Raw genomic sequence first — 19,019 nt, forward strand, 5'->3', positions numbered from 1 at the left:
AACTCTCAGATCGATAACGTAAAACTGGTTTAAACAGTATCTTGTATACTACCAGTTTGGTGTTTTGGCCAATGTCATTTTTATTCATTCCTTATAAATTTACTCAGCTGGCTACCCACCATACCAGTTTGCTTATTCTGTTTTCTATTACCAGATTTAACCTGCCATATTCATTAAAACCTGAGCCTATATATCTGAAATAACTTGACATCTCCAATTCTAATATCAGGCTGATGCTGCTTTCTTTCATAATGTGATCCATATAGATGATAAATAAGATTCAAGATAATGTGCATCCTTGTCTTACCTCTGATTTTACATCAAACCATCTTCCTGTATTTACTTCAAATTCTAACTGCTGACAACTTAAATATTGATAATGTATTGCTCTGTATAATGTTCCATGTGCCCCATATAATTGTAGTGCTCTGAAAACTTTTCTCTGGACATCTTGTTGTATGAGTCTCCAGATCTACAAAACTTAAGGTCAGATATCCTTGTCATATTCCCACGATTTCTCAACTATTACATAGATTTAGATGATGCTAATTCATATTTACAATAGTAATAATTATTTTCATTCAACACATTTTCTTTGATTATTCTAATTTTTTGATTCAGAGCTGTATGCACACACACACACACACACACACACACACACACACACACACACACACACACACACACACACACACACGCCTGGAAAGAAGTCAGCAGACACCGTAGTGTGAGAAATAAACAGTCATAAACAGACAATATCTTATTAAGTCTATGACTTAATAAGATATAGAAACTCCTTTCACTGTGATAGCTGCAGCAATCCTATGGAGCATACTTTCTAGTATGATAGTGATCAATGGAAATTTTAGCCCCTTCTTCCTATAGACCTGTAGACATAATGAGATCTTGTGGGGCAGATGTCCTCGACCTCAACCAACTCAATGTTCTTGGTACCACAAACAGAGGTCTGAGGCCAAACCAGGAAAAACAGGACCATACCATCACATCACCACCTCTGAATTTCATAATTGAGGTTAAGACTCTGGTAAGAGATATTCACCAGGCATCCACCACACCCTTTCATTCCATCTGCTCAGTAGAGCGTGTAACATGATTTGCCACTCCATAACACAGCTTTTTTAGCTTCCATGTCCCACAGTACACACTCTTTTGCACTACTGAAGACAATGCTGCATGTTGGTTCAGGTAATGTGGCACTTGCATATTGTGGTGCTACTATGGAAATCCATGGTGTGAGCCTCAGTTCTGCATGTTTTTGTGCCGATCTGTGTTCCAGTCGGTGCCCAGATCTCTGCATTCAATATGTCAGCCAACAAATGGTAGTTTTTATATATTATCCTTCATAGCACCCTACAATCACATTTGGTGAGTATGGCAAGTTGTCTACTGCAGGTAGCACTTACAGTTGACTCCCTGAACTTCCATCTCAATATAGTATCATTATTGAAAAATACAAAATTACCTCTTTCAAACTTTCTGTTCCATTCTCACAGTCATTTCACCAGGACACAGATGCAGTGACTTGGGAGTATCACATTCCTCCAATTTATACTGGCAACAAACACATGATTCGTTAAATGGCATGATGCACTTTGCCCATGGGTGTGTCAGTCGACTTCTTTCCAAGAAGTGTGTTTGTGAGTGTAATATTTATTTTATTTTTTATTTACTTTTTTTTTTGGCGGAGGTTTGTCTCGGAAAGAAAAGATCAAGGATGTAGCATGGCTTGTATTCTGTATGAAAGTACTCCACATGAGAAAGTCAAAATACTGAGTAATTATGTTTATGTTACTTTGAAATCAATTTCAAACACACTACTCTGTGTCAAGTTTTTCCTTAATGAATAATAATTTACTATAAAGTTAGAAATAACAAAGAAAGAGAACAAAATTACCTCTTCAGACGTCATAAATCTCATTCTGAAATCATAGATTTTTACCACTCCTCTTGCTGTAAGAGCAACTACAATAGTACTGTTATTTGATGTGGCCAGTAAATCATATTTCTCATCGATTATTCCTGAAACATATTCTGCTTCTTCCACAAAATAAAGATGCATTCCACCTTCTTGACTTAGCAATACCAGAACCTATAACAAAAACAAGAATATTTACTTTATTTTGCACTCTGTGCAACATTGATGCCCAAAGCTAATTATGCCAGTTCAAAATAATAAGTGTCTCCATCACTTTTTAAAAATGTGATAGTGATCTGTTTTGCTAACCTCTCTTCACCCATTCTAATAATGATTGAATACTAATAATGTCCAGTTCCTTTCTAATATCTTCATTTTTAATATGGTTCTGTCATTGATGCTATCAATTCAATCCCATAATTTTTCTCAGAACCCTGTGGTCTCTAGTTCTTGATCAAGTGCTTTATTTCTAACCCAACTCTCAGATCCAAAACTTAAAACTGATTTAAATGCTGTTTTGTATACTGCTAGTTTGGTGTTTTGGCTAATTTCTCTTATTCCATATAAGTTTATTCAGCTGGCTGCCCACCATACCAGCTTTGCTTATTCTGTTGTCTATTTCCAGATTTAACCTACCATCTTGCCTGCTGGTAGGTCGATTGGTAGAACCTCTGCTACTAATGGTTGACACAAAAAAGTTAAGCAAGTTTGAGCATGGTTAGTAGTTGGTAGAAGATCAATCATTCGATGCTGTTGGCACACTCTCCCTCGATGAGTCTTGGAACTCCCTGGAGGTGTCACATAATAATAATCTTCACTAAAAACTGTGCCTAAATAGCTGAAATATTTTACTTGTTCTATAGGATCTTGATTCGGAATACAGCTGAAGTTTACTATGCTCCTGCCTATTTTCATAGTTTTGGTCTTTTTATGGCTGATTCTTATGCCAAATTTGTTACAGCCCTTATTCAACTTAGTCAATCCTAGAAGCTTGTACTAGATGTGATTAGAAATACAACATCATCTGCATAAAGCAAAGAGCTAAGTTTGACATCTCCAATTCTAATATCAGGCTTGATGCCACTTTCTTTTATAATGTGATCCATATAGATGATAAATAAGATTCGAGATAATGTGCATCCTTGTCTTACCCCTAATTTTACATCAATTTACTTCAATTCAATTACTGCTGAGTGACAACTTAAATATAGACTATGTACTGCTCTGTATAATGTTCCATTCGCCCCATATAATTGTAGGGTTTTGAAAAGCTTTTCCCTAGGCACCTTTTCATATGACTTTTCCAGCTCTAGAAAACTTAAGTACAGATCCTTGTCATATTCCCACAATTTGTCAACTATTTGTCTCAAAGTGAAAATCTGATCTTGACATCCTCTATTTGACCTGACCGCAACTTGTTCTCCAGGTTTCTCTTCCACAATCTTTCTCAACCTCTTTTCAAGTATGCTTACATAAATCTTACTTAGTAGAGAAATTTCTCTACTAAGTGTTCTAAGTAGAGCTCTCACCATGAGAGCTCTACTTCAATCATTGGGAATTTGACCTTCTGACCAGGCCCTTTGAATTATGTAGTGTAGCAACTGGAAAACTTTATATACCTATGGCAGTTTCTGAATAGTGACAATTTTCAAAAGGGGAAACTGAGCAATGTAACGTCTATGCATAAATGCAAGAGGAAGAACACATAACAAAACAATTTTACTGATTACTTTGAAGTGATCACTTTAACCTGATACAGGAAAGAGTACACAGATGGTCTTCAAAAAAAATAAAATTACACTATTTTTGAGCACGGAAAAAAAAAAAAAAAAAGAGTAAAACACTGAAAATGTATAAGAACATTTTAAAATCAATCAAAATCAAAAACCTACTCATAAATTCAGCTAGAAAAGCATGCAGTGTTGTCAGCAAGGAAAGACAAGTCAGAATTCCATGATGTATGCAAGAAGTTATAGGAGTTGTCCATGAAAATCACACAAAGTTCTTGGTTAGTAAGTTATCATAGATCCTTAGAGAATACAGGAAGAAAAAAATGTAGGCTATTTGTAAAAGCTAAACAAGAGTAATGGGAAGGCTTTTGGAAGAATATAGAAGATAAATAGCATGAAGTAAGCAAAATGTTCTAGAGGTTTAGAAATGGAAATAAAAAAGTATCACAAAAGGAATCAGAAATTGATGCGACATAAAAAGGATATTCTGTATGTGTGACAATCATTTTGAAAAATTGTTAAATGAGGTAATCATAGAGCTGTGAGACTACTCAAGAGCCTCAGATCTCCAGATTCTCAGCGGTTACATGAAATTCTACAAAAATTTGTACTCTTGTCCAAGTCCCAGACGTTTTATACCTAAACATTATGAAACCAATTATAATTAAAAGAAAAACATTTAAATGTGTTTAAAAAATTTTAATTGTGTTTTACAATAATGCATAACGTTTAAGACCAATGTTTTGAAAATATTTATCAAAATTTATTACATAGGTAACAAAAAGGTATGCATCAGGGTATATTCACCACAAGATTCAGTGTCAGTAGTTTATTTTTATAATTATGTACAGTCTTGTGAAGAATTCTGTTGGTAATATTTTTGCTGATCATTTTCAATTCATGCTTAAATGCTTAGTCAATGGAGTAAATCTTTAAAGCTCTGTTTTTAAGGGCGTTAATGACACCTAGTTTATTTTGTTGTGTTGGCCAGAATGCGTAGGATTGTGGTAAACAATGAAGAAAAGACTGCCAGAAAGAAGATACATGTCAAATTTTTCTAGAAATTGATGAGTGTTCTGTATTTCTATTTTAATAGTATGTGTTTGTGTTGTTTGTTCAGGTGACTGAGGAAGGTGTCTAAAGTCTGCAGGCCATGGAGCCAGATAATGAAAACATCATCAATGAACCTAAGCCAAACTTTGGGTTTATAAAGTAAAGGAATCTAGAGCACATTGTTCAAAAGCTTCCATATAAAAGTTAGCAGAGAGCCCATGGCTGTCTTTTTTGCAAGTAAAAAGTATATTGCCTCACAAAATAACTAGAACGTAGTACATGGGCAGAAAGTGCCATGATATGTCAGTAATTTGTCCTGTAAAAGAAGAATTTTATTGATAGGGATATTTGTGAAAAGGGCAGATACGTCAAAATTGACTATTATTAAGTGTGATGTTTTTAATTTTGTTTACCAACTGTGCATTTTTATATGGGGGGGGGGGGATGACCCACCAACACCTTGAGTGTCAATGGTAATTTCATGGCTAAAAAATAACTGGAGACTGTTGATATTTTCAACTATTGGCCGAAGCAGTATGTCCTGCTTACGAATTTTCCTTGCCAAAGGATGCCTAATATAGAATCTCAACTTTTTGACTACCTTGTGGCTTAAAATTTCTTTGCCATATTGTTCTCCCAATTCTGAAAATCATTCTGATTGACTTCTTATCTTCAAAGCTTGATTTCATTCATTCAAAATTTCCAAACAGGGAAGTCATCCTTCTTGTGATTTCAAATGTCCACAATGCTAACTGGCTCCTTTTTTTTTTAATTTCATTAACCAAGTTGGAAGAGAGGCAAAGATTTTTGCTGAAAGTAATGACTTAAAACAAATTATTCATCTCCTTACCAGAATTCTCAACAATACTCTTCACTCATCCAACATTCTAGATCTTTTCTTAACCAGTTCTCCTTCCAGGTAATCTGTTCAGGTGACTGCTCCTCCTGACAATTCAGACCACAATCTCATCCAAGTTCAATTTCTGGTGGAACATCCTTTTCTTAACCATTCACAACCTCACATGCTCTGGCAATACAAAAAAACCAAGTGGGAGGACTTGTGTGACCATTACTCTTCTTTTCCATGGTCAGACTGTTGTTTTCATTCTTCAGATCTAGATACCAGTTGTGATCTTGTTACAGAAATAATCCATATTGGAATGGAAACTTTCATTCCTCACTCTGTTCAAATTCCTCAACCTATATCTAAACCATAGTTCTCCAAAAAAAAAAAGTGTGTCAGGGCTGTCCCAGAAAAGTAAACAGCCTTTCACAAGTGGCTCGAGACCAACACACCAGCTTCATTCAGCATACACAGTTGCCCACAACCCTTGTAAAACCACATTAAAAGAGCAAAGTCTAAATTCAATGGGGATAAATGTAGAAAACTTGCTGCTTGTGCCACTGGCAGTCACACCTTCGGGTCCCTCGCCAAAGTCATTGGCACAACTTTTGTAAATCTGTGCTATCTCCTCTATCTCACCTGAATTGTAACATCACCCAAAGACAAGACTGATGTCCTGGCTTCATTCTTCTCTTCCAACTCCTACATAGATGACATGACAAATTACCTCCTTCCTTGCCTACACCTGTGACCTTCCACCAGAAAGACATCAGAAGAATCTTGAATAACTTGGATACCACAAAAACCGCTGGTCCTGATAAAATTCCACCCAGTGTGCTCAAGAGATGTGTTCCTGAACTAACACCTGCTCTCTATCATCTATTCACTAAATTGTACTTAGCTGGAATCTACTCTTCAGCATGGAAGAAAGCTCATATACAACCAGTTCCCATGAAGATAAATGTTTACCATCAAGCTATCAAACTATTGCTCTCACATCAATTTTGTGTAAAGTAATGGAGAATGTTATCAACAGTCAACTAATTAGTGATTACCAGTATAGATATCATAACTCTATAACCACAGGAGATCTCCTGGTCTATGCCACTCACATTTGGACCCATTCCGTGGAAAGGTTTTGAAAAATTTGAGCTGTTGCTCTTGACATCTCCAAGGCTTTTGATAGGGTCTGGTATTGAGGGAAGAAAGAAGAAACAAGTTACCATCTCAATAAATTACCATCATTTGGACTGCCTTCATCCTTGTGTAAATTGACCTCCAGTTTTCTCTGAGACTGATTACTACATGTAATGATGGATGGTGTTCTCTCTCTCTCTCTCACTTTCCTGTCGATGCCAGAGTCCCTCAGGGCTCTGTCACTTTACCCACCCTCTTCCTGATTTATATAAATGGCCTGCTCTCATTAACTGCAAATCCTATTCAAAGTTTTACTGATGATAGCACACTCCACTCATTATTTTGATAATGCTCAGCTCAAGAGTCAGGACCAAATCTCTATTTCTTCTCAGACTTTCCTGGCATAATCACATAACTTCTATAGCATCATTAGCATCCAAAAAAAAAAACTTTGCATCCTTATCTGCTCAAGATGGTACCTCTCTGCTGAGCAGTTACTTACTCTGTATAAATTCCAAATCCGACCAACACTGGGATACTACTCTCAGGTATAAGGTGATGTACCTAAGACCTTACTAAAAATTCTTGATGCTGCCCTTTTCTGAACAGCATCAAGAATTTTTAGTAGGGTCTTAGGTATTTAGGTAATATAAACTTAGGCATTGATTGAATCAACATGCCTAAAAGTAATTGGTATAAGTAAAACTTAGTAACAATAAATGACACTTCCCTTACAGACTCTCTTCAGCCACTTTCCCATATAAGATCACCTTCTGCACTATCTCTCTCTCTTCTACAGATATTTCCCTGGCCATTGTTCAGCAGAACTAGCACCTATTATGCCTTCCATTTCTGATAGATCCATGGGAACTTGTGCTACTGCTACTCAAAATCCCTTTACAGTTGAAATGCATACTTACTGAACTGCTATTTCCAGTCATGTTTCATTCCTTTCACCTCAATTCTCTGGAACATCCTCCCCCATGAAACATTACCAAAGGACTACAATCTTCAACAGTTCAAGAAGAATATCAACAGATTATTCTATTACTGACTCTTCCACACACATACACAACATCTGTTTGCTATAGGATCTTCTAGCTTTCATGTGTGGGAGAAATATAAAACAAAACATGAAAGGTAGAAGATCTTTCATTCTTCTACCTTTCCCTGAGGAGTGGAAAGAAGGCAAAATAGCACTATTTCACAAACATGTTTCCAATTATAGACCAGTCTGTATATCTGCAATATACAGATAGACATAGGATTTGCTAGGATGGCCAAGCATGGGTATTTTAAGGGGAGCTCTAGTTTTAGCAATCTGCTTATATTTTATGATAAGGTGACAAATGTTTTGGTTGAGGGAGATTCATATATAACAATATTCTTGGACTTTGCAAAGACACTTGATAGGTTATTATTATTATTACCCAAGACACCATGGAGTCAAATACCCATCTTGGAATACCACATGATAAGTTGGGGTATAATATGCAAAAGATGGAAATGGATAACAGATCAGTTACATTGAAGAGTGGCTTTCTGAACGATACTAGCAAGTTGTATGATTGGAGCAGTTCTCCAAAAAAGGAAGGTAATCAGTGATGTGCTTCATGGTTTTTTCTTGGGGTCCCTGCTGTTTAATATATTTAATGATATTTCATGTAGATTGATTGGGAATCTTCAAATGCTTGCTGATGATGTAAAGTTTGGTAGAATTATCAGGAATATTGATGGTGATGTTCATTCTCCACTAGAAGATTTGAATAGACTTTTACCTTAAACAAATGAGTAGGGTTGCAGTTTAGCTTGAATATTAATAAATGCAAGATGCTATCCTTTATTAGGGTGCAGAGAAATAACGCTGCATACTGTATTGGTGGGGCTGTGCTATGAACTGGATGACATATAGGATCTTGGGATGATGGTAGACAGTTGACTAAAGTTCCAAGGACACATAAGTATTGCTGAGACTTCACATCATATTGCTGCTATGATAAGAAGTACATTGACAAGTAAGAATAAGAAAATAGTGGTGCCTCTGTACATTGCAATGGTCAGATCACACATGCACTCTCTCTCTCTCTTCTTCTATTCCGTCTAAGACGGGTTGAGTCTTCCCTTGAGCAGGTCTTCCAGTCTTCTTTACTCCTTGCTGTTCGAAAAAGTTCCTTATATGTTCTGCATCCCAAAATGTTCTTTATTAATTTCAGCCAGGTAATTCTTGGTCTTCCAGGTCTTCTTTTTTCAGTTGGAAAAGTATTGATTAGGACGTTAGGAAGTCTACCTGTGTCCATGATTACAGTGTGGCCAAACCATCTCAGTTGTTGATTTCCAATTTTTTTTTATCATCATCAAATTCCTGCCATGTACAGGATATGATAGTACTACATAAGAAATTTACATCATTACTAACTTCCTATCTACAATTTTCCTCCAAATCAGTCTGTTACTTGTCAAGACTCCAACATTACCAGATCTTAAATTTCTCTCGTCTAAGGCACTTTGTACCGTATCAATCCACCTATATCTTGGTCTTCCTCTGGGTCGTTTTCCTGCTGACCTGGCAGAGAACACTTGTTTTGCTAATCTTTCTTCGCCCATTCTGTTTAAGTGACCATACCACCTGAGATTAACTCTGCTAACGCATTCCTGAATGCTGACATTGTCAAGTTCTTTCCTAATATCCTCGTTTTTCATATGATATTGCCATTGATGCCATCTGTTCACACATCTAATCTTTCTCAGAACTCTCATATCTGCAGTCTCTAGTCTTTGGTCAAGTGTTTTACTTCTGACCCAGCTCTCAGATCCATAAGTTAAAATTGGTTTGAACACTGTCTTGTATACAGCTAATTTAGTGTTCCGACTAATTTCTCTCTTATTCCATATGAATTTATTCAATTGAAGGTTCTACTAATTGTAGAACCTTCTGTGGGAAGTGACTGTCAGACATACAAAAATGTTTTGGGAAAAGTTGGAGAAAAGAGCAAAGCTAATAATAATGGCAAATACCTGTTGGATTTCTACTCAGGACATGGACTGGTTATTACTAAACATCATGTTCCAACATAAAAATGTGCACAAATTCACATGGAGAGAAGAGGCAAGGAATAAGAAAAGTCTCATTGACTACGTTATTGTTGATAGTGATGTTTTCTCCCTGGCACAGGACACAAGAGTGTACAGAGGATTTGAAATTGGAAGTGATCACTATTTAGTATTGAGCAGGATAAAATTGAATTTCATATTGAAAAGAATGACATGTAGGAAAGTTTTAAAGTGAATAAAAGTTGAGCAGATGTGAACTGTAGACTAAAATACACAAAGATTATTGAAGGAAAAATGAAAGAGTTTGAGAACAGGAACCAAACCTTGGAGATTCAGTTGCAAGCAAGCCTTGAAGAAAACCCTGATTGATTCAGCTAGAGAGACATGTGGTGAAGTTGTCTGCAAGGATAGAAAAATTAGAACTCCATGGTGGACATAGGAAGTTAAAGAGGCAGTGAAGGAAAAGAAGAAAGCATTTCAAAAATTCCTGGCAAATAAGTCAGCTTGTGCTCTTAGAGAATAGAGACAAATGTAAGAAAGCTAAACAGTGTGTAAAACTAGCTAAACAAAAGTCATGGGAGGACTTTAGCAAGAACATGGAAAATAAATATCAAGAAGGTGGCAAAATATTCTGGAGGTTGTTGAAGAAGCTTAGGAATGGATGAAAGAGTGCTGTAAAAGAAGTTAAAGATGATAAAGGTGACATGAAAACAGGAGATATCCTAGAAGTATGGAGTAATTACTTTAAAAAACTGCTAAATGAAACAAGCAGTGATGACAGCACAGTGATAAAAAACACTGACCAGGCATGCAGTCAGGAATACATATCCATACTTGAAGTAGAAAAAGCCATCAAAGGCTTGAAATGTGGAAAGGCAGCAGGAGTAGATGATAGTCGACCAGAAATGCTGAAGTATGGTGGTATAAAAGTCTTACAGTGGCTGTACTGCATAGTTCAGAATGCCTGGACAGAGGGATGAATAACAGACGATTGGAGTAGAGCTCTCATAGTACCCATATATAAAAAGGGAAATAAAATTGAATGTGAGAATTACAGAGGTATATCTACTTAGTGCTCCAGGTAAGATATATGCAAGTATACTTGCATATATCTTTCAACAGAATAAAAGTGATCTGTTGGAAGCCAAAAATTAGAACAAAAGATCCGGAAGAAAAAGCAGAAGACAGAAACAGATGAGTAGAGGTAATTACAAGCACTTTAGAAAGAAAAGTAAGAGGTGATAAAATTAGAGAGAATGACAAATAACAGGCCAAGTGGGAAAAAGCTGTTGCAAAGAAACTAACAATGCATTCAGCTTAATGCATCATCTTAATACATTCTATCCTACATCTTTTGAGAACACAATCCAAGAACTGTCCCGCATTATGCATAACTTGACCAAGTGCCAAATTGATGTTTTCAGAAAAAAAGCTTTAAACTTTACTGCCTCATTAAAAATCGAGTTACTGTTAGTTGGAACTAATTTTTGGTTTGTTAGTTAAAAATATTATCAGAAATGCTTGTGTGTAAGAACAAAGGCAACAAAATAAATACTTTAGCTGTTACATCAAAAAAAGTCGCTTGGTCGAGTTTTGCTTTTTATACACAATAATTGTCCTGCATTATGCATCACTTGACCAAGCACCAAATTGATGTTTTGGGGAAAAAAATTAAACTTTACTGTCTCATTAAAAATCAAGTTACTGTTAGTTAACTAATTTTTGGTTTGTTAGTTAAAATATTAACAGAAATACTTGTGTGTAAGAACAAAGGAAATAAATAAATTTTTTAGTGGTAAAATAAATTTTTTAGCAGTAAAATAAATTCTTTAGTGGTAAATAAATATTTGAGCGAAAATGTTTATAGAAAATTTTAAAAATAATACAAAACTCATAAATAGAAGCAAATATATGACTTAAATAAAAAAAAAAGTATTTTAAACTTATTCGTCTTCTTGAATGTCAAAATCAACATGTCCGTCAAACCCGTCTATATCCTCTTCAATATTAGGATCACCCACTAAATTCTTATAAAATTTTTCAGCATCATTTAAAATTAAATTCAATAAAAATTTCAAGTCTTCCAATTTCTTTTCCCTTCCTTTCAAGTCTTCCAATTTCATAATCTATGGCCAGATGGTTACATAATATCTGGCCATAGATTATGAAGTAACTTACTAAAATCCTTTTTTGTTTCTGATAGTCTCCCACGTTTCTTCTCCAGATTTATTTCTTGAGCCTCATCTTCAAAACTACTTTTGACAAAAATTCTATAAGGACTTTCTTTTTGAATTTCAATTTCTTTAAATTGAAACCAATTTATTTTGTTGTTAAATATATCTGTTTTTCTATTGACAATAGATTAGCAAATCCTATAGGTAGAGATGACCTTGCTAATGCTTCTGCCTGGTATCTCCAACTCTGGGCCTGGCTCCCACTGAAGAGACCTCAATAAAGGTCGAAACTAGTCTGGGTAGTGGCCCTTCCCTTAATGCATAACATTATACATATCCGCAAGGAGATGTGTTTTGCATTATACAAGATACTGAGATACGAGTGATGTTAGCTTGATCCACCTTTGCAATGAGTTTCCCGGTGTTGTACTACCTTACCCCAGTCCTGAAGATACTTTCAGGTGCAAACTTTGTTTGCTCACACTTGGATAAAGGATTAAACTAAATTTATTATAGCTGAACTTAAAAATTTTCTTTTTCTATCCTATGAACAATAAGAGGGTTTTTTATTCTGCAGGATTTCATTACATTGATATAGTCTTCTGGGATATACAATCCTTGTTGTAATTTTAGAACACACTCAATGGCATAAAAATCTGTCATTTGGAAGAAAGCTGTGTCCAGATGTCAAAAAAAAAGTAATCTTTTTCAAGTGAAGGACCATAGATTATGAAGATTAGGATCAGAATAGGAACAATTTTAATGTTCCTATTCTGCCTTCTGAAGCTATCTGACCACAATATTAAGTGCTTACAAGAGTTTGTCTTTTGTGATATGTTTAAATAAACATGAACCACCTTCTTGGGATCCTCGGCCAGCTTAATCTTCCAATTATACATAACATTGATTTTTTTTTTTTTTTTTTGCTGTGTGTATTCCCAAATTATATAGCCAAAGCTAGTGCTTTTAGAACATTACATTAGTTGGTATGTGTGGGACAGGAAGGGGTCTGTAAATCAAAACATAAAACTACAAGATTTTCATCTTCTGCTGCTCTTTTTCTATCTGTTTTTAATACATTTCTTGCTTTTCAGCTGGACACAAATGGCACTCTTTTTGCATTTTATATTTATTTTGTTCCTCATTGGTTTCAGTACTTTCAAAACATTGAGTTTATCGCATGTATCCCTTTTCGACAGTTTTCTTTTTAGATTAAAATGAGTAAAAAATATGTTTTTATACTTTGAAAACGACACTGGAAATTTTGTCTCTTGTCTGTATAAATCATACATAATGGGCAATGTGGCATCCGACCATAAATACATGCCATTTGCTTGTTCTCTTGCATAATGTGATTTGTATTTTGGAAATTTTTCAATGTGCTCAATTACTTCTCGAAATCGTTCATCTGAGATTTTATTTTTACCACCTCCTATTCCCCTCAAGTCTTTCATGCTTTCTGGTCTTTTTAAAGTCTTTAATGCCAAATCTACCTTTCTGCTTGAAATTCTAAAAGTTTGTAGGAAAAATGCTTTATAAAGCACAACACCACTAACACTATACTGCTTAGACCAACACCTTTTTTCAGATTTTTTTTTACTCTTTTTCTCTTTATTGGACACTTACACACCATCATGCAAATGAGAGCATGTTGAACGCCATAAGAACTTACACTATAAAATTTTTCATACTCCTCTTTTGCTTTCTCTACACCAACTTTGTGGAGACATCCACATCTGCATAAAAACTGCCGAAACTCTTTTTTCAATTTAACTTTCCCTCTTTGAGTGAAGTAAGTTTTATTTTGAACATTCTTCAATCTTCTAATATTTCGATTTTGTGAAGGAAACTTTCTTTTCCTACCCTTTTTTGGATGACCTTGAGACCCAAGTGGTTCCTCCTGTTCTATTTCAACACTATCGTAATTAAAATCATTTTCTGAGTCTCTTCTACCTCAGTTGAAATATTTTCTTCATTCCTTTCTTTAACTTCTTCATCGGATTCAGAGCTCTTATCAAACATTTCTAGATGGTCTTTAATCTGATCTAAATTTGTGTAATTTTCAGAAAGTTGATCCATATCGGTTTTCATCAGGTTTACATTTGTAAATGTTGGGGCTGCCTCAGCATTTGGACATTCTTCCTATAAAAGAAAGAGAATAATAAAATATGCTTGTAAGTTCAGGTAACAAACCTCTAAAACTTGCTGAGTGCCTATTAGCGTGCTACTAAACACTGCATTGTTATTCTCAGCGTAACAAAAAAGTGATAATTTTTATTTACAGAACTTGAGTTAGGACTAAAAAGTCTACAATGTTCAGTTTATAGAGAATAGTCGTATCTAAACAAAAGAGTACATAGAAAAAGTAAAATCTAATATAGCATAAAAAGGTTCAGAACTTACCTGAAAAACTATCTCTTCAGCATGCTTTAATATTAAAGCAATTCTTTGCATCATTTTAAAACTATTAAAAGTCCAATTTGTAAAAGAAATAACAATAATATAACACCACCCACACTAATAACAGCTTCTTATTATAACCATAACCTCAAACAACATGACTATCAAGTGAAACACGTGCAGTACTTATTTGCATCAGGAAGGACAAGATTTCATGGCAGTTGGTCATATTATGCGAAATTCATATACCCAATTCCATCGACTTTTATATTGATGTCACTTGGTTGTGTTTTGTAAAATTTTCTTAGGAACTTATTCCATTTGGTGTTTAGTTCTTTGAAACAAAACTATGAAAATATAGACTCCTGTTCAGTCTCAATTTTTTTATAGATAGGTTACATCATTATACATCAGATGGCAAACTTATCTCCAAAATATCAATTTGGCACTAGGTCAAGTTATGCATAACGTGGGACAACTAATGCTGATTAAATATAATTTAAAGTTAATATAATAATAAACAAACAGCAGTGAAGCAATATCAAGAAAACTTACATGGTCCAATCTATTTTCTACTTTAGGAAGAAAGGCTAATTGTCTCACAGCAGACAACTGTCCAACTAGAGAAACAGTGAAAAGGATCTCATGTTTTTCTACTGACCATAAAAGAACCCAATGAGTTTTGCCGCCACACATCACCACTTCACCATCCCTCAAAATAAAATAAAATAAAATAAAATTACATTAAATAAAAAAAAAAACTGACTTCTTCACATAAAAATCAAAAATAGCTGGTAATAAAAATCTGATATTTTACTCAATATTTTAAAAACAATAAGCATACCTTTGATATACACAGACACATCAAAAATAGTAAATTAAAATCATAATAGATATGCACAATTATCTATTTCAAGGGCAATCAAAAAAAACTTTCACTAAAACATCTCAATTAATTAAATAAACACTAGCATTTTATTGCTATGAGGAAGAGAAATACTAAAAGTCATGGGACACCTTTCTAATGGAAGGAAAATTAATGTGATTATGCAAATTTTATGGCCTAAAAAGATTAGCTGGTTTATTCAGTCATTTTGATCCTCTGTGCCAAAACATAAATATACAGAAAGAGCCAATTCCCAAATTAATAAATGAAGCAAAACATAAGTCAGCCAGCAATAGTGAAACTGAAAAGATATGAACAGATATATATATCTGTTAGATATATAATGTCAGATAGATCTTCTGGTGACTATCTTTAATTTATTGCTGATGAATTTAAGAAATTAAGAAAGTTGTGATAATACAAATTCATAAAAAAGGGATGCAAAATGATCTTAAAAATTTTAGACTGATCTGTCTTCTCCCAGTTTTTTCTAAAATATTACAGAAATTAGTAAAAATCTGATTCTTAAATTTTTTAGAAAAAAACAGCTTATGTAAATGATTATTATTTCTCATCACAAGATCAAACTAACTAAATTTAATAATATTTCTAGACTTACAGAAAGCTTCTGACATTGTATCGCACAATATTTTAATAAAATATACTGAAAGGCTATAGGGAGCAGAGGTAATGCTCTTGTTTCAAAATGTAACGTGTCCAAATCATGAACAATAAAAATAAACAAAAGCTGTGACAATTTACTTTGGCTAAATTACAGTTCCTCGAGTTTCAGCATTTTAAAAACTATTTTAAAAGTATTTTAAAAACAAAATTGTATGTAATGTGCTATAGTAACCTATAGCACATTACATACAATAAACACCTTTAAAGATGGCATGCACAAATCCTCACTGCACATTCCATAAATGAAACACAAAATATGGTAAATAGAGATCTGAAAATAGTGACAAATTGATTTTAGTCTAATAAACTTGATTAAAATGAAAAATAGACCCATATAAAACTAACATCTTCATCCATACAATTAAAAATTGACAACAACCTAAGCTGGAAATCACATGCATGTTAGACAATATGCAACAGGGTAAGATTTATACTATCTATAGTTTGCTTTTTAAAAATACTCTTAACCATGACAGTGTTAAAAATAATATATTTTGGTATTCTAACTTATCACATCAGACTGATTACCTCTAGCTTCCTTACAAAATAACTGTAAGGAAAAAATAATTGATATTTAAGTTGCAGAATATGGGTCTGGATGCCAGATTAGTCAACTGGATTCAGGATTGGCTGTCTGATAGGTATCAGAGTTGTGTATGGTGGAGTAGTTTCAAGGAGGCAGAGGGTTTCAAGTGGGATCCCACAGGGCTCAGTACTAGGACCTATATTGTTTAACCTTTATATCAATGACATTGCCAGTGGATTACAAGGGAATATTCAGTTGTTTGCGGATGATGCGAAGCTGGGAAGGATTATTAATAATAGTGCAGATGTGGTAGCCCTGCAAGAGGATTTGAATAAGCTACATAGATGGGATTATCAGTTAAATGCAGCAAAATGTAAGGTCTTGAGGTTTGGAAAACATCGATGGGATGCTGCATACTCTATGGGATGAGTTATACTGGAGGAAGTAGGGGAGGCAAGAGATCTGGGGTTGATGATTGATAGAAACCTGAAATTTAGGGGACATGTTGCAAAGGTGGTGAAGGTAACACAGAGGATTGCTGCAATTATGAGAAGGACACTGACCTGCAGAGATAAAAGGGTTATCATTCCATTGTATAAGTCTCTGATCAGACCACACTTAGACTATTTGTTTCTCAGATTTGGTCCCCAGGATTTGAAGGGGATAAATTAACTGTGGAAAGGGTACAAAGGCAGATAACAAAGATGGTTTCAGGACTGTACAATTTTGGTTATGAGGATCAGCTGAGGGAATGTGGACTGCAGAGTTTGGTGGATAGAAGGAGAGGTGGTTACAGGGTTAACACTGGGGAGTTCTTTCGCTTGGTTGAACAGCGGGAAGGAGTGATGACAAGAGACCATCCCTGGAAGTTACGAAAGGAAACTGTGAGCAAGAGAGTGAGGAGTGGTTTCTTTGCATGGAGGGTGGTTGAACCGTGGAATGCATTGCCTGATGGAGTGGTGAGAGCAAGAACGGTCAATGAGTTTAAGGAGTGGTATGATAGACTTTGTGTTTCTTGGGGGGAGGGCCTCCCCTCGATGAGTCTTGACAGACTTTATGTTCTTAGGAAGGACCTCCCACGATGAGTCTTTTGACTCCATGGAAGCCTGAATAATAATAATAATAAATTAATACGTATACTAACCAACAGTAAATATAGGGTCAATGCAATGAACTCTAAATACACTCTATTAAATATCTTAGCACTCAGACAATAGTTTATCTATAGGATAATATTGTTCTTAAAATTTAATAATCGAACATCAAAGAAGCAGATTAATTCTGCAGAAAAGTAGGCAAGAAATTTGCAATCCCAAAAGAATGAAAAGAACTAAGACATAAGCATTATGTCTTATTTGTTTCCATTATCTTTAAATAAGAATAAAATTAAATATGAATGGCACTTAGGTTAAATTACTATTTATTTGCAGAATTTTCAGCTAGGTTTCATAGTTATTATCAATACAGCTGAAAGGGGATAAACATAAAAAAGAACGATACGTAAATTGCAAGCATGTGACAATATATGTATTATCAATTGCAGGAGAATAATTCCATTTACAATTATTAGAATTCAAGGAATAAAATTTAATTTAAATAATCAATGCCAATTTTATGAAACACACGAATGAGGAGAATATGCAACAAGGTATATTCAGTAAACCCAAAAATTAAATTTACACTTGAAGTAAAAGATAATAATGGTCTTCCTTTTGTGGACATTTTCATTCTACATCAAGTTAATAAAAGTCTGCAATTCTCTGTATACAGAAAACCAATGTATACTGATTGATACATGAATGCAGCTTCCCATCACTGCCCCTATCAGAAGTATGGTAAGATTAAATCTTTGGTTTGCAGAGCTCATAAGATTTGTTTATCTGATTCTCTTTTAAATAATGAACTACCAATTATCAGAGCTACATTCATCTCCAATGGTTATTATTTTTATTACATAACACCTCCATGGAGTCCAAAACTGAGGGCAGCTACTCTGCAACTCTGTCTCCGCCAACAGCATCATCATACACACCAATGCCATCCACTGCCACCATTAGATTTTCAAAGACAATCACAAACATCCATGCCCACGGCAGGATTCGAACCCACAGCCTTTTGGCTGGAGAGCAGATATGCTAACCACTCAGCCAACCAGGCTAGCAAAATAATTGAGAAAGTAATTAATAATTATGGTCTTCATCCTAATCCTCCTTGAGAAGAAGTTTCTAGAATTTCTGTTCCATATGCTAAAGAACTATCAAAGGAAATTGCAACACTTCTCTGCCAGACTGACCTAGGCTGGCACATTTTATGGCCAGAAAGCTGGCCATAAAATGTGTCAGCTTTCTTTGATGTGTCATAAAAGGTGACAAAAACTCAATAAACGTCAACCAACCCTACATAATCTCCGAGAGTTGGAAGCTCCATAACATAAAAATTAGGTCACAACTCTGACCAATAGCAGACAACAGAAGTACACGAAAGACAGAAACACCTAACTGACATGACATGGCATCCACTTCCCCCATGAGTTCCGAAGACAACGCTTGTTGAAACGGCTCCCACCCTGACTTTTTCCCTTAAATACCTCCTCTTTCC

At 34.9% G+C, this 19,019-nt stretch overlaps 1 protein-coding gene across 4 annotated transcripts in view; it reads right to left on the reverse strand.

Moving 5' to 3' along the window:
• The window catches only part of LOC150103503 (TBC1 domain family member 31), a 449,146-nt gene that overhangs the window by 292,487 nt on the left and 137,640 nt on the right, over window positions 1–19,019 (reverse strand). For 3 of the 4 annotated variants that reach the window (XM_090398075.1, XM_090398074.1, XM_090398076.1), the window contains exons 7-8: window positions 14,881–15,037; window positions 1,916–2,110 (exon numbers count right to left, since the gene is read on the reverse strand). In XM_090398075.1, coding sequence (XP_090254201.1) covers window positions 1,916–2,110; window positions 14,881–15,037 — 352 coding nt within the window. The remainder of the gene's footprint in view (window positions 1–1,915; window positions 2,111–14,880; window positions 15,038–19,019) is intronic. The other variant, XM_090398077.1, reaches the window with a different exon arrangement.

This window comes from Typopeltis vanoorti, chromosome 9, assembly GCF_054136105.1.
Source record: "Typopeltis vanoorti isolate ZY-2024b chromosome 9, IOZ_Tvanoo_1.0, whole genome shotgun sequence".
Classification (NCBI taxonomy): domain Eukaryota; kingdom Metazoa; phylum Arthropoda; class Arachnida; order Uropygi; family Thelyphonidae; genus Typopeltis; species Typopeltis vanoorti.